At 46.8% G+C, this 14,873-nt stretch overlaps 1 protein-coding gene across 1 annotated transcript; it reads left to right on the forward strand.

Annotated features, from left to right (window-relative positions):
- Window positions 1–5,693: 5,693 nt before the first annotated feature.
- On the forward strand, window positions 5,694–8,336 carry NBL1 (NBL1, DAN family BMP antagonist). Its single transcript, XM_070956145.1, has 3 exons — window positions 5,694–5,875; window positions 7,349–7,460; window positions 8,166–8,336. Exons 1-3 carry the CDS (start codon window positions 5,709–5,711, stop codon window positions 8,334–8,336), a joined length of 450 nt encoding a protein of 149 aa, XP_070812246.1. The 5' UTR covers window positions 5,694–5,708.
- Window positions 8,337–14,873: the final 6,537 nt, after the last annotated feature.

The following is a 14,873-nucleotide window of genomic DNA, read 5'->3' on the forward strand; positions in this document are numbered from 1 at the left end:
TTTTATTCCCAGGTGGTTTTGGATTCACCTGGCTAATAGTGGCTGCCATCCCTTTTAGGATGGGAGAAGGGTTATATCTTTGCTTTTTGGTGGCTTTTTAAAGCACAATTAGGATTTAATTCTGATTTTTTTTTTTTTTTTTTGTGTTCTTGGCGTGATGAGATGTTGCATGCCACACAGAGTCCTTTAAGGCAGATCATACATGCTAGAAATAAATAAATAAATACCCTGTTTCCCCGAAAATAAAACATCCCCTGATAATAAGCCCAATCGGGCTTTTGAACACATGCGTTAAAATAAGCCTTCCCCCCCTCCCGAAAATAAGCCCTCCCCAAAAATATTTAAACACAGAGCTGGAAATCAAGTAAGACAGCAAGAGGGGCCCCGTCTTGCTCCACGAGCCCCAAAATAATAAGACCTCCCCGAAAATAAGGCCAAGCGCTTATTTCGAGATTCAAATAAATATAAAACAGGATCTTATTTTTGGGGAAACACGGTAAATACTGAAAATACATAAATAAATGCTCCCTCCTCATCACCTACCACCGAAGGAGTGGAATATCTGCCCTTACTGCTACCTGTCTTATTTACCTGCATAATTTTATTTTATTTTTTTGTAATAATAATAATCTACATTATTGTAATAATGCAGTTGGTCCTGCAATGTCTCTGTGGGGAAAAAAATCATTAATTTGGGGGATCAATAGAATTTATGTTTTGGAAGTTCATTTGTTGCAAAGACGGAAGATTTGTCTGTAGTTTTATTTGTCCGCTAAGGGGACAAAGGTGACCTGGCTTTTAAATTTATAACTGTTCCCAATTCTTCTTTGGATGTCACTTTAGCTTGGTTTTCTTGAAATAAAAGCTGCACCGTTCTTTTTTCAACAGTTTAACTGGGTCCCACCTGCTGTCTTTTTGTCTCCTTTTTCTAATAAAAGAAAAAAAAAGAATCCTTTTGTTCGGAAACTAGAACTTTAGCATTTTTCTCCCCCCTCGGCTGGGCTATTCACTAAAATGTTTATTTTTTTAAAAAAAGCAAAGGATCGGGAAAGGGCAAAATAGGACGGCCTGTTTTAAAAAAAAAATCCTGTGTCTTTCTGATGGCATCCAAGACCATCATCCTCAGCCCAATGCCCAAAACGAGATAATTGCACCTTCAAATTGCGAGACAGAAAGCGATTTGAACTCTGGATGCTAACAGCATCTCTGCAAAGATGAAGGTTTTTTTTTTTTTCTCCAGTCTGTCTTACCTAGAGAAAGAAAGAGAAAGGGCTCGGTTCTTCTCTAGATTTGCACACCTAAGAAGATTGGTGCAAAGTCACCAACAAACGATGTGCGTTGGTGCGTGAATCCTTCTTATTTCCCACCGAGTTAACAAATCCGGCATGGCTGCGCATTTTTTTCCCCCCTTTCTTCCAAAAGCGAAGCAAAACGCTTCTATAGAACGATTCCAGTCACTCTGGATTATGCTACGAAATTTTCTGCCACTGCTTTGCCTTCCCTGTTGGCACCTTTCATCTTTGCCCTAATTTTGGTTTTTGCTTGGCAGGCCGCCCTCGTCCTCTCACCCTCGAGGAGGAGCCGACCTTGCTCAACTCCCAAAGTAGAGTTACGTCTTTTCCAAAGGATCGGGAAGGACTGAGCAATAAATTAAAAAGATGTAAATATGCTGAATGGGTTCACCGCAGGGGGATGGACTCCAGGTCGATGGTATTTATTCCACCGTAATTGCGGCACGCAATTATTATTGCGTATTAGAGGCGAGTTATTATCCAAAGGAAGACTTTAGACATATACATGCACGAGTCGGTCTGTCTACCTGTTTATCATCTTCTGTTAAGCCATCTTAGAATAGAATAGAATAGAAAATATGGAATGGAATGGATTGAAGAAGAATAGAAAGAATAGAATAGAATAGAATAGAATAGAATAGAATAGAATAGAATAGAATAGAATAGAATAGAATAGAATAGAATAGAAAATATGGAATGGAATGAATAGAACAGAATAGAACAAGGAATAAGAATAGAATAGAATAGAATAGAATAGAATAGAATAGAATAGAATAGAATAGAATAGAATAGAATAGAGGAATGAAGAACAGAACAGAACAGAACAGAACAGAACAGAACAGAGGAATGAAGAATAGAAGAGAATAGAATAGAATAGAATAGAATAGTGGAATGAAGAGTAGAATAGAGTAAAGTAGAATAGAATAGAATAGAATAGAATAGAATAGAATAGAACAGAACAGAACAGAACAGAACAGAACAGAACAGAACAGAACAGAACAGAATAAAGAATTGGAAGGTACCTTGGAGGTCTTCTAGTCCAACCCCCTGCCCAGGCAGGAAACCCTACACCACTTCAGACAAATGGTTATCCAACATCTTCTTAAAAATTTCCAGTGTTGGAGAATTCACAACTTCTGGAGGCAAATTGTTCTTGTTTGATTTCTTGTTTGATTTCCTGAAATCACACTCATTTGCAAGCCAATGAGACAGACTGCCTTTGTTTCCCCAGGATTTTTGCTACTAGGGGAATTTTCTTTCTCTTTATATAAATTAAATTAGAGCCTACCTTGAGATAAGCTCAGTTCCTGGTCACCTCACAGAGACATTCATCATCCCCATGTTTTTTCTTAAAAGCATTTATCCAGTCTTCCTCCAGGGATGCTTCGTGCAAATCTCTATTTCTACCCCAAATCTTTGCCCATTTCTTTGTGCTCCACCATTCAAACCAAAAATTTTTTTTTCTCACTAGATCAGTCCAATACGGATCAGCTCAATTTTACAGCTTCACCCTGGAAAGAGTTTGCTAGAGCCTTTCCTTTTATTAAAATGCATCAAGTTTTCACAGGCTGCATTATAAATTGCCTAACTCACCTAGGTTATCTGAAATAATTCGGAATTCCTTCTCCGGATGAACATCATTTGCTCGGTTTAGTCTGGTTCTGGATCCTTTTTGGCTCCACATCCATGAATGACAACCCTATTAGAGGAAAATATGAAAATATTTATACCATTCAATTGCCTTAAATCAGCAACCCCCATTCTGTGGGCAATTGTCCCAAACAAATAACGACACTCAAACAATCTTGCTTAAGTCTTTTTTTCAAAACTTTTTAGAGTCTTGTCATGACCAGACCATTGGAAATAATGTCAAATAATAGCAGGGGGTGGTGAAAAGGTTTGGAAATATTTTACCCCACCTAAGGATAAAACGCAGATGACATCTTTGGTTTAGAAACCCAATTTCTCTCTAATGGTTAGGGCAGCCCTGTGTCGCTTACCAACTTCCCAGTTTTGGAAATGAAACATTTAGATCACAGTGGAAAAATGTTCACAGACCCAGAACAAGTTGCTAAAGGAAGGGCATGGCCGATGTTTTTTTCCTTGGACAAGTCACCACCAGGAAATCTCGACAATGTAGTTTGGGAAGTCAAACCTTACAAAATATTTTTGCCGAGAAAACAACATGGATATTTCCAGGAAGACAACACAGAATTTGTAGTTTTAACTTTTGTTTTATCTTTATTTTTTTTTAAAAGCAAACTTTGCAAAAAATCCATAAAACTAGATTTATCAATTTGCCTTTCCTAGCAGTGACCCCTGCTGGCCATATGCTACATTGCAGTCTTTTTCCCCCGCTTAGCTATGTATAAGAATTTTGAATTATAGTGTAAAATTCTCTTTCAATCACACTTCTGCTCTTCTAAACCCTTTCTTGGAACGATTTGTTGTGGTTTCCTTATAAAATTCCACCTGCCTGCAAAAAAAGCTACATAACACCCTTCCATTTAAAAAAAAACACCAACTAATTAGTCTATTGTTTTATTTTTTTTTAAATGCAATTTTCTTTGTATTGCATCTATTTTGTTTACACTACTTCAGGAGGTGCTTCTTTATTCCTAGATAAGCTGCTAGATAATAAAGTGTTTGATGTATGCAGAATGCCTTCAGATGCAGAAATGCAAACTCATTAGGGACTGCAATCTTCTTTTTTTTTTTAACAATTCCAGTTCTCGACAAGAGGCTGAAGAATCTCTCTTTAACCTCTTGGAAGGATTTAAAAAAAGAAATAGAATAGTCTTTAGGTTTGGTGGGGTTTTTTTTTATACAGGTAGTCCTCGATTTATTTATTTATTGATTGATTGATTGGTTGGTTGGTTTGATTTATATGCCGCCCTTCTCCGGAGACTCAGGGCGGCTTACAATGCATTAAGCAATAGCCTTCATACTTTTAGTATATACCGGCTTAGTAGGGCTTTCGGCCCTGCCCTAAGCGGTGTTCTTTTTTATACAAAATCAGCTTATTTCCCCCACAATCCGGGTCCTCACAACCTTACAACAGTTCCTTGAGTGATCATTCAAAGTTACAACATTCGCGTGGGCATGGGATCAAAATTTGGATGCTTGGCAACTGAATCATATATTTTTTTTTAATTTGATTTACATGCCGCCCTTCTCTGGAGACTCAGGGCAGCTTACAGTGCGTTAAGCAATAGCCTTCATACTTTTGTATATTTTATACAAAGTCAGCTTATTGCCCCCACAAACTGGGTCCTCAATTTACCCACCTTAGAAAGGATGGAAGGCTGAGTCAACCTTGAGCCTGGTGAGATTCGAACTTACAGTAATTGCAGACAGCTGGTGTTAATCACAGTGCTATCAGTCTGCTGAGCCACCAGACCCAGTATTTATTTGCGACCATCATATTTATGATGGTCGCAGCGTCCCAGGCAGTGGTGAAATCTAAAATTTGTTACTACTGGTTCGGTGGGCATGGCTTTGGGGGGGGGGTGTTAATGTGACTGGGTGGGCATGGCCAATTTTTTTTTTTTTACTTTTAAAACCATATTTTCTACAACTTCTTCGATGAAGAGGTTGTAAAAAAATGCTTTCAAAAGGCTCTGACGATCCCAGCTGAGTTGCCTGATCGTCAGAGGCTTTTTTTCTTTTAAATGCCTCTGACGATCAGGCAACTCAGCTGGGATCGTCAGAGGCTTTTAAAAGAAAAAAAAAGGGTTTTTTTCTTTTAAATGCCTCTGACGATCCCAGCTGAGTTGCCTGATCAGCAGAGGCTTTTTTTTTCTTTTAAAAGCCTCTGATGATCCCAGCTGAGCCGCGCGATCATCAGAGGTTTTTTTTTTTTTACTTTTAAAAGCATTTTTTTGGCCGAAGAGGTTGTAGAAAAAATGCTTTTAAAAGTAAAAAAAAAAGCCTCTGATGATTGTGCAGCTCAGCTGGGCATGGGGAGAGGGGCAGGGATTTTTGCTACCGGTTCTCCGAACCACCCACCTCCATCGCTACCAGATCAGGTGATCCGGTCCGAACCAGGAGCATTTCACCCGGTCCCAGGGGTTAGGTGCAAAGGTAATATTCACTTACCTTTGCTACCAGTTCGCAAATGTGAGCAAGCTTAACGACCTTAAGTTTGCTCTAACTTAAGAAATGCAGTGATTCGCTTAAGGACTGTGGCAAGAAAGGTCTTAAAATGGGGCACAGCTCACTTAAGAAACGTCTCGCTTAGCAACAGAAATGTTGGGCTCAATTGTGGTCGTTAAGTCTTATGTGTATAGCCTGCAAATTTTGAGACAGGAACTGGCGGAGAGCGAGACAGAGGGGGGGTGAAAAAAAATGTTCTTTTCCAACCAATTAAAAAGTGTGTTTGAACCCACTTCTAGGTTTCCGCTGGTGCAAGCCACGATGCTAAGACTTCTGCTGAGCGCGTTCTTCCCCTGCCTGAGCTTAGCCGCCCCGTCTCATATTAACAAACTCGCTCTATTTCCGGACAAGAACGCCTGGTGTGAGGCCAAGAACATCACCCAGATTATCGGACACAATGGATGCAATTCAAAATCCATCCAAAACAGGTAATGGTCCTAACTCAGCCAAATGATTCCGCCGTCTCTTTTAAGGCCTGGCGGTCAGACGTTGCTTCTTTTGCATTGTTAGGGACTCACAATTGTCGGTTTTTAGCAACAGCGAGACAACAACGAAGCGGGCACAGCGCCACATGCGTTTTCTGCATCATCTGAAAAAAAAAATACAGCTTCCTCCTTCCAGTCCTCACCACTTTCTATAGAGCAGGGCTATCGAGCATGTGGCCCGCAGGCCGGATGCGTCACGCACTGGCCACGCCCATGGCAAGTTTAGCAAAGTGAGGAAGAGTCCCAATATGTCACGCGACACCGCCGTGATGACACAAGTTTGACACCCCTGCTGTAGAGGGATGATTGAGAGCATACTGTCGTATTGTATTAGTCTGATTTTGGAAACTTCGCTGCTTCGGACAGGAAGGCAGTGCAGAGAGTGGTGAGGACGGCAGAAAAGATCATTGGGAGTTCGCTCCTTCCTATCCAGGATTTGGCACATAAGCGATGCTTAAGCAGGGTCCCCGCAGGATTGCCTGGGATGCTACAACATCCCCTTCACTGCCTGTTTTCCTTGCTGCCTTCCGGGAAGGGGGGGCACTTTCGTGGTACCCGAAGCAGAACATCCAGATTCGGTCACAGTTTTGTTCCATACCGTATCGACCTTGTAAACACTCAAGTTTCCTTTTTCCACTATCTGTGTGTGTGTGCTGTATAATATATATGTGTCAGGGGTGGATTATACTTATCTTTACTACCGGTTTGCAACGTGATCACACGTGCGCTGAGCTTCTGATCGCCTATGACGACATCTGGGGCAGTGGATTCTATTTAAATTTGGATGGCAATTCCTGTTGCCGTGGGCTTTCCTTGGGAAGGACACCCACATTAGCCCACTGGTGCTGGGGGTCTGGTGCAGGGGTGAAATGCTCCCGGTTCGGACCGGATCGCCCAATCCAGTAACGATGGCGGCGGGTGGTAGCAAAAATCCCTGTGCCCCCCCCCACCATGCCCAGCTGAGCCGCACGATCATCAGAGGCTTTTTTGTTTTACTTTTAAAAGCATTTTTTCTACAACCTCTTCCGAAGAAAAAAGTGCTTTTAAAAGTAAAAAAAAAAAAAAGCCTCTGATGATCGCACGGCTCAGCTGGGATCGTCAGAGGCTTTTCAAAGCATTAGAAAAAAATGCTTTGAAAAGTTAAAAAAAAAAAAGTTAGCCATGCCCACCCAGTCACATTACCCCACCACCAAGCCACGCCCACAGAACCGGTAGTAACAAATTTTACATTTCACCCCTGGTCTGATGGTGCCTGGAATCTTTGAAAAAGTAGAAGAGTTGGAGCTCTTCCTTCTGTGCCGTGCCAAAGCTTCCCCTCCAAATGCCCCCACCCCCTGGGTGGGCATCAGGCAGACCCTGGGACACCAAGTTCCACCAAAATGTATATTTCCTAATTCCTTCTTCCTCCTCTCCCAGAGCCTGCATGGGCCAGTGCTTCAGCTACAGCGTCCCCAACACTTTGCCGCAGTCGACGGAGTCCCTGGTGCATTGCGATTCTTGCATGCCCTCCAGCATCCAGTGGCAAATTGTGAGTTTCTGCGTTTGACCCTGGGATAAGGGACGCGGTGGCTCAGTGGCTAAGACGTTGAGCTTGTCGATCGAAAGGTCGGCAGTTCAGCGGTTCGAATCCCGAGCGCTGCATAACGGGGGTGAGCTCCCGTGACTTGTCCCAGCTTCTGCCAACCTAGCAGTTGGAAAGTACGTTAAAAAAAATGCAAGTAGAAAAATAGGGACCACCTTTGGTGGGAAGGTAACAGCGTTCCGTGTGCCTTTGGCATTGAGTCATGCTGGCCACATGACCATGGAGACGTCTTCGGATAGCGGCTTCGAAACGGAGATGCGCACCGCCCCCTAGAGTCGGGAACGACTAGCACAGATGCTAGTCGTTTCCTTTCTAAGGGTGTGGATTGCACGAAGGTTGCGTGGGCACCATGCCCGTTTGCAATCCACAGTCCTTCCCTTTACGGATGCACAGAGGGTGAGTGGTCGGGGCGTGCGCTAAGGGGCATAGGAAAATCCCGGCTAGGGTAGATCAAGGAGAAGCAAAAAAAAAAAAAATGAATCCGAATTTTGCTGAGGAGAATCCAGTGCTTATAAAGTCAGGTTTGCGGCACCTCCTAGGAAACAAAGGGGGGGGCTCCTTCCTTTTGCGAGCCCATTCCCAACGACGGGGATCCTTGAGGCTGCTGTGCGTCTCCTCATCCTGCCTCCTATCTGCTCCTCTCTTTCCCAGGTATCGTTGGATTGTCCCAATGACTCCCGGGTGGAAAAATTGGTGGAAAAAATCTTGCAGTGCAGCTGCCAGGCGTGCGATCTGGGCCCGCCGAGCGAGTACCTCAGAGAAGACTCCTTCATCCAGGTCCCTGAAGGCACCAATCCCCATGAACACCCTAAAAACGACTGAACTTCCACCAGAAGCTCCCACCTCCTCCATTTTCTCTCTCCGCTTCTTTCTCTCTCTCTCTCTCTCTCTCTCTTTCTCTTTCCTCTCTCAAACCTCCATCCTGTTCCGATGTGGAAGAAAAGGGAAAACGAGGCGCAGAATCCAAGGGAGAGGACAGGAAGCTGGGCTAGTGGGGGGGGGGGGGTACGCGGATGGACGGATGGATGGACGGACAGACGGACGGCGTCTGGATTTTGGAATCGGAAGGATGAAGAAGAGAAGAGGCCGGTTGGAGAACGGACTCCTGCCAAGATGGAGTCACCATCGCCAGCTTTCCGAAGAGAACTCTTTTTAATTCCCTGGTGGAGATTCTGCCCGTTCCAGATTTGGGGATGGTGAAAGTTTGGGGAGGTTGCCGACAGGAATGGAATGCATCTTCCTTCCCTTTGCTCTGAGATCCTTGCTCAAAACTGAGCAGAAGAAACGTGGATTTTCTTGCCGTGTGCCACCTAGGAACATGGGAAGGGACTTTTCCCGTATATATAAAGATATATATATATATACTGAGAAGAAACCTTGTTCAGCAGTATTATGAACGTTTATCAGAACAGGTTTGGGGTCCTCGGAGGTCTTCGATTTTGGTTTCCATCGCACCAGCCAGGAAAGGCTCTGGGATGGGAGTTGTAGTCCAGAATTTCTGGAGGACACTAAGCAAGTCATCTATCTAACCCATGCTTTTGGCCTTGAGCTCGTGGTGCCCAGATCATTTCTCCCCTCTTTTTTTTCTCACTCAAGACGAGGTTGAGTCGCGACTTGCGTCGCCGGTGTGCAGGACACGATCCCTACAACGCACACGGAAGCTACTCGAGAAAGCGTCTTCAAGCGGTTCTCCTCGCATCCCCCCCCCACCCCCCACCCCTGGAGCGCGATCTCTTGAAAACGGCCATATCTCTCTGCCATGAATCTGGTTGCGTTTTTGGGGGAAAAGGGGGAATTTCTTTCCTTTGCAGCTGGGCTTTTGATCCTCCTGGATCTGATGCTGAAGGGGACACCGTTGGGAGAAGTGCCCCCACATTTTCACACACTACTACAAGCTTTTAGGGGGACAGGGCTGTGGGGTAAGGGGCACCCAAGCTCTTTTTCTTGGTGGGAACCGTTGGGGTTGGTTATTGCTTGGATCCACTAAATCCAGCCATGTTTTAGAAGCCAAAATTCTCGGTCCCATAGCAGGTTGAATTCCTGCCCATCCAGTGGTGGGATTCGAACAATTTAAAAACTGGTTCTCTGCCCTAATGACTGGCTGGGTTGGCCATGGCGGGCGTGGCCAGGGGTTGGGACAGGCAGCACTCGGCCTTCTGCATCCCCCTGGGAGCAAAAAAGGGCCATGGGGGGAACGTACTGTCCCGCCATACCTCATTTTGGGCCTAGTAGGCCTCCCTGCAGTCTCCTGGGAGCGAAAACGGGCTGTGGGGGTCGCACTGCCCCCCTCACGCCCCGTTTTGGGCCTAGTACCCCCCCTCAAGCCCCGTTTTGGGCCTAGTAGGCCTCCCTAGGCTCCTGGGAGCAAAAATGGGCTGTGGGGGGGTGCACTGCCCCCCCCCACGCCCCATTTTGGGCCTAGTAGGCCTCCCTGCAGTCTCCTGGGAGTGATAACAGGCTGTGGGAGGCGCACTGCCCCCCCTCACGCCCCATTTTGGGCCTAGTAGGCCTCCCTATGCTCCTGGGAGCGAAAACGGGCTGTGGGGGGTGCATTGCCCCCCCACGCCCCGTTTTGGGCCTAGTAGGACTCCCTGCAGTCCTCTGGGAGCGATAACAGGCTGTGGGGGACGCACTGCCCCCCTCACGCCCCGTTTTGGGCCTAGTACCCCCCCTCACACCCCGTTTTGGGCCTAGTAGGCCTCCCTAGGCTCCTGGGAGCGAAAACGGGCTGTGGGGGGTGCACTCCCCCCTCACGCCCCGTTTTGGGCCTAGTAGGCCTCCCTAGGCTCCTGGGAGTGAAAACGGGCTGTGGGGGGTGCACTCCCCCCTCACGCCCCGTTTTGGGCCTAGTAGGCCTCCCTAGGCTCCTGGGAGTGAAAACGGGCTGTGGGGGGTGCACTCCCCCCTCATGCCCCGTTTTGGGCCTAGTAGGCCTCCCTAGGCTCCTGGGAGTGAAAACGGGCTGTGGGGGGGTGCACTGCCCCCCCGCACGCTCCATTTTGGGCCTAGGAGGCCTCCCTGCATTTATCTGGGAGCCAAAATGGGGCACATGGGAACTCCTGGAAGGGGGGGAGAAGGGGCAGGGCCAGCCAGTAATTTCACTACCGATTCGCTCGAACCGGCTGAATCCCGCCATTGCGCCCGTCCCCTGTATTTACCCTCTATCTCTTGTGGTTCCGGTTCAGACTTTACTTCCAAGTAGCACTTTAACAAGCCGACAAAAAGCGTGGAGAACATCTGAGACTTTTGGAAAACAAGGAGGAAGGAAGGGGGGATTTCGAACGATCGCTCTTGGCCGTTTGGAACCAAATGAGCCAAACCAGGATGGAAGAATTAAAACCTTCTTCTTGAAGCAGTCCGTTGGGCATTCCTTCCGAACAAATCTGGGGCTCTGTGTGGCGTCCCAAAAAGGTTGTCCTTTCTCTCTCGACGTTTTCGGCTTCGATCTTGACCACGGAGCTCACACGGAGCCTTGCACAAACAAGAGCCCCCTTTCTTGCTCTTGAACCAGGGAAGGCCTCCGAGGCGGGTTTAATGCACATTCATTCATGCACACCCACTGTATATATATATTTTTAAAGAACCTATGTAGCTATTTCCACTGCCACCATCACCTTAAATAAATTAGAGTGTGAACTTTTACTAGTCCTCCACTTTTTTTTTTAAATTTATTTAGGGACTCCCGCCCGGGGGATGCAAATCTTCGCAATTCAAAAGCTTTTCAAAAAGCACAGCCAGTTTTGCTAAAGAGGGGACAGTAGGGGGGAAAACCAGACAAAAACGTTTAAAAAAAAAAAAAAAAAAAAGCATCAGGAACCAGAGGTGGTATTCAGCAGGTTCTGACAGTTCTGGAGAACCGGTAGCGGAAATTTTGAGTAGTTCGGAGAAGCGGTAAATACCACCTCTGGCTGATCTATTCTCTGCTTCCCGAGTCCCAGCTGATTGGGAGGAAATGGAGATTTTGCAGTAACCTTCCCCTGGAATGGGGAGGGAATGGGGATTTTACAGTATCCTTCCCCTGGAGTGGGTTGGGAATGCAGATTTTGCAGTATCCTTCCCCTGGAGTGGGATGGGAATGGAGATTTTGCAGTATCCTTCCCATAGAGTGGGGAGGGAATAGAGATTTTGCAGTATCCTTCCCCTGGAATGGGGAGGGAATGGAGATTTTGCAGTATCCTTCCCATAGAGTGGGTTGGGAATGGAGATTTTGCAGTATCCTTCCCCTGGAGTGGGATGGGAATGGAGATTTTGCAGTATCCTTCCCCTGGAGTGGGATGGGAATGGAGATTTTGCAGTATCCTTCCCATAGAGTGGGGAGGGAATAGAGATTTTGCAGTATCCTTCCCCTGGAATGGGGAGGGAATGGAGATTTTGCAGTATCCTTCCCCTGGAGTGGGGAGGGAATGGGGATTTTACAGTATCCTTCCCCTGGAGTGGGTTGGGAATGCAGATTTTGCAGTATCCTTCCCCTGGAGTGGGATGGGAATGGAGATTTTGCAGTATCCTTCCCATAGAGTGGGGAGGGAATAGAGATTTTGCAGTATCCTTCCCCTGGAATGGGGAGGGAATGGAGATTTTGCAGTATCCTTCCCATAGAGTGGGTTGGGAATGGAGATTTTGCAGTATCCTTCCCCTGGAGTGGGATGGGAATGGAGATTTTGCAGTATCCTTCCCATAGAGTGGGGAGGGAATGGAGATTTTGCAGTATCCTTCCCCTGGAGTGTGGAGGGAATGGAGATTTTACAGTATCCTTCCCCTGGAGTGGGGAGGGAATGGAGATTTTGCAGTATCCTTCCCCTGGAGTGGGGAGGGAATGGAGATTTTGCAGTATCCTTCCCCTGGAGTGGGGAGGGAATGGAGATTTTACAGTATCCTTCCTCTGCCACGCCCACCAAGGCACACCTGCCATGCCACGCCCACCAAGCCCACAGAACTGGTAGTAAAAATTTTTTGAATCCCACTACTGATCAGAACTCTAAAATGTGGATGTTGCAACAGAGCAATCCCACCTAACCACCGAAGTCTCAGTTTCCCCCCCAAATTCACTATATTTCACACTAACCGAAAATGGCCAGTGCTGGGACGCCGTTCGCACAGACCCCCGTGGATTAAAATGGGCTGAGCGCAGTTTAAAATAAAAACCACAGTTTTAAAAAAAATAAAAGCTCCAACTCTCCCAGAATATGGAAAAAGGGGGGAAATTGCAGTGTGCGACATGCATTTCCATCCCACCCACCAACTCATAGCAGGAACCAAAATGATACAAGAGTCAAAAGGCCCACCTACCTGCCCTTTGAACGGGCCAGCCAATTGCAAAGGTGCAGAAATCCATTCAAAACCGTTGAGATAATTGGTTCCTGGCTTCACGGAGGGGGAAAAAAAAAAAAGACTATTTTTGAGACATTTGTGTGGGCAGGGGAAAAAAAAACAAACAATCTCAGTAGGTTAGAGACCCTGCTGGTTGAACACCTGGTTAAACGAGCAATGCTTGGCCACGAATTGCCTCCAAAAAAAAACAGGGGTAGGTTAGCATTGACTCGGCCTCCATCCAGGGCTTCTCCGGCTGATGCCAAACAGCTGACAGCCGAAGGGCTGGGTTTGAGTCTGTACAGGCAGCCCTCAGCATTACCACTGCCGCCGCTGAGCCCAACGCTTCTGTCGCGGAGCGAGACGCTTGTCAAGAATGTGGAGTTTTGCCCCGTTTTACGAACTTTCTGCCGCCCCTCCCCCCCATCGTTGTGATGAGGTGAATCCGGCTCCCCCCCCCCCCGCCGGACTTTTCCTGTCAGAAGGTCGCAAAACGGGATCGCGTGACACAAAGACCGTCATAACTATGAGACAGTTACCAAGCATCTGAATTCTGATCCCGTGACCGTGGGAGGGAGGGGGGGCGCTCCAATGGTCGTGTGAAAAGGGCCATACGTCACTTTTTTTCAGTGCCGTTGTAACTTCCAACGGTCACTAAATCAATGGTTGTAATTAGAGGACTATCTGTAGTTGGACAGAGAGTGCAGGAGGCTGGTGAGGAAGAGGAGGAAGAGGAGGAGGAATCACAGACAAAGTACCAAATGGGGAGCGAGGGGAATAATAGAATAGAATAAGAAATCAGAATAGAATAGAATAGAATAGAATAGAATAGAATAGAATAGAATAGAATAGAATAGAATAGAATAGAATAGAATAGAATAGAAAATAGCAGAAGAAAAGAGAATAATAGAATAGAATAAGAAATCAGAATAGAATAGAATGGAATAGAATAGAACAGAACAGAACAGAACAGAACAGAATCTGGAAGGGACCTTGGAGGTCTTCTAGTCCAGCCCTCTGCTCAAGCAGGAGAACCTATACAATCTCAGACAAGCGACTGTCCAGTCTCCTCTTAAAAACCTCCAGCGATGGAGCCTTCACGATTTCCGGTGGCAAGCTGTTCCGCTGGTTAATGGTCCTCTCTGTTAGGAAGTTTCTCCTCAATTCCAGGTCGCTTCTCTCTTTGATCAGTTTCCATCCCTTGTTTCTTGTCCTGTCTTCGGGTGCTTTGGAGAATAATTTGACCCCCCCCTCCTCTTTGTGGCAGCCCCTCAAATACTGGAAGACCGCGGTCATGTCACCCCCCCCCCAATCCTTCTTTTCTTTAGAAAACATACAACTATCCACTTGAGGTGGCCAAGGAGATGTTAGCGTCCCAAGAATCTACCAAGTAGGCATAGATGCCCACTGGACTGCCAGCAGGAAAAAAACTGGCCAATTCCCCCCCTTATTTCCTATTTTTAATTTTTCGATTCCTGTTATTTGCCTGGCACGCTCCTCGCTCCCCAGATTCCTTTACCACCGTTCCCCAGCTGGCATTCCCAAGCGGGCAGAGCCCATGGCCCCGATTCGACTCCTCCGAAGCATTCCCACCCTCCACTCACCCACCCACCCGCCCTCCCAAACTGTTCCCGAGCAAGCGGCAGTCAGCCGAAAGGTCCAGATTGACTCTCCTCCCTTCTCCAGTTAACAAACCAGCTGCTTGGCTCTTCTGCCACCAACCGAGCCCCGTGCTGAAAAAGATCCTTGCTCTGCGTCTCCGGGGAGGTCTCAGTACCCCTCCAGAGCGGAAAGGAGGAGAGGCACCCGCGACGCCAACCGCCAGCCTGGCCAAGCAAGCAGGGCAGACAGAGGAGGCTGGAAGCGGCTGCTTTGCTTTTCATCCTCGTTTTTTTTTTTAATCTCCTCTAAAGAGAATCTGACGCTCTACAGGTAGGAGATGGGGAAGGGCTGCCAGCCACCCAGGACGAGGGTCAGGGCAGCTGGTGGCGATACCCCAAAAACTGGAGAGCAGGGGGATGCCCAGATTCCTATCAAAGAAGAGTGAGAGAG

The sequence above is a fragment of the Pituophis catenifer genome, unplaced genomic scaffold, assembly GCF_029215685.1.
Source record: "Pituophis catenifer annectens isolate HBS135680 unplaced genomic scaffold, rPitCat1.0.hap2 SCAF_18, whole genome shotgun sequence".
Lineage (NCBI taxonomy): Eukaryota > Metazoa > Chordata > Lepidosauria > Squamata > Colubridae > Pituophis > Pituophis catenifer.

Excerpts from the sequence above, each read along its gene's own strand:
- NBL1 (XM_070956145.1), top strand. The coding sequence starts at position 5,709 with ATGCTAAGACTTCTGCTGAGCGCGTTCTTCCCCTGCCTGAGCTTAGCC. Across the intron at positions 5,876-7,348 it reads TCAAAATCCATCCAAAACAG|AGCCTGCATGGGCCAGTGCT; the intron begins GTAATGGTCCTA and ends CTCCTCTCCCAG. Across the intron at positions 7,461-8,165 it reads CCAGCATCCAGTGGCAAATT|GTATCGTTGGATTGTCCCAA; the intron begins GTGAGTTTCTGC and ends TCTCTTTCCCAG.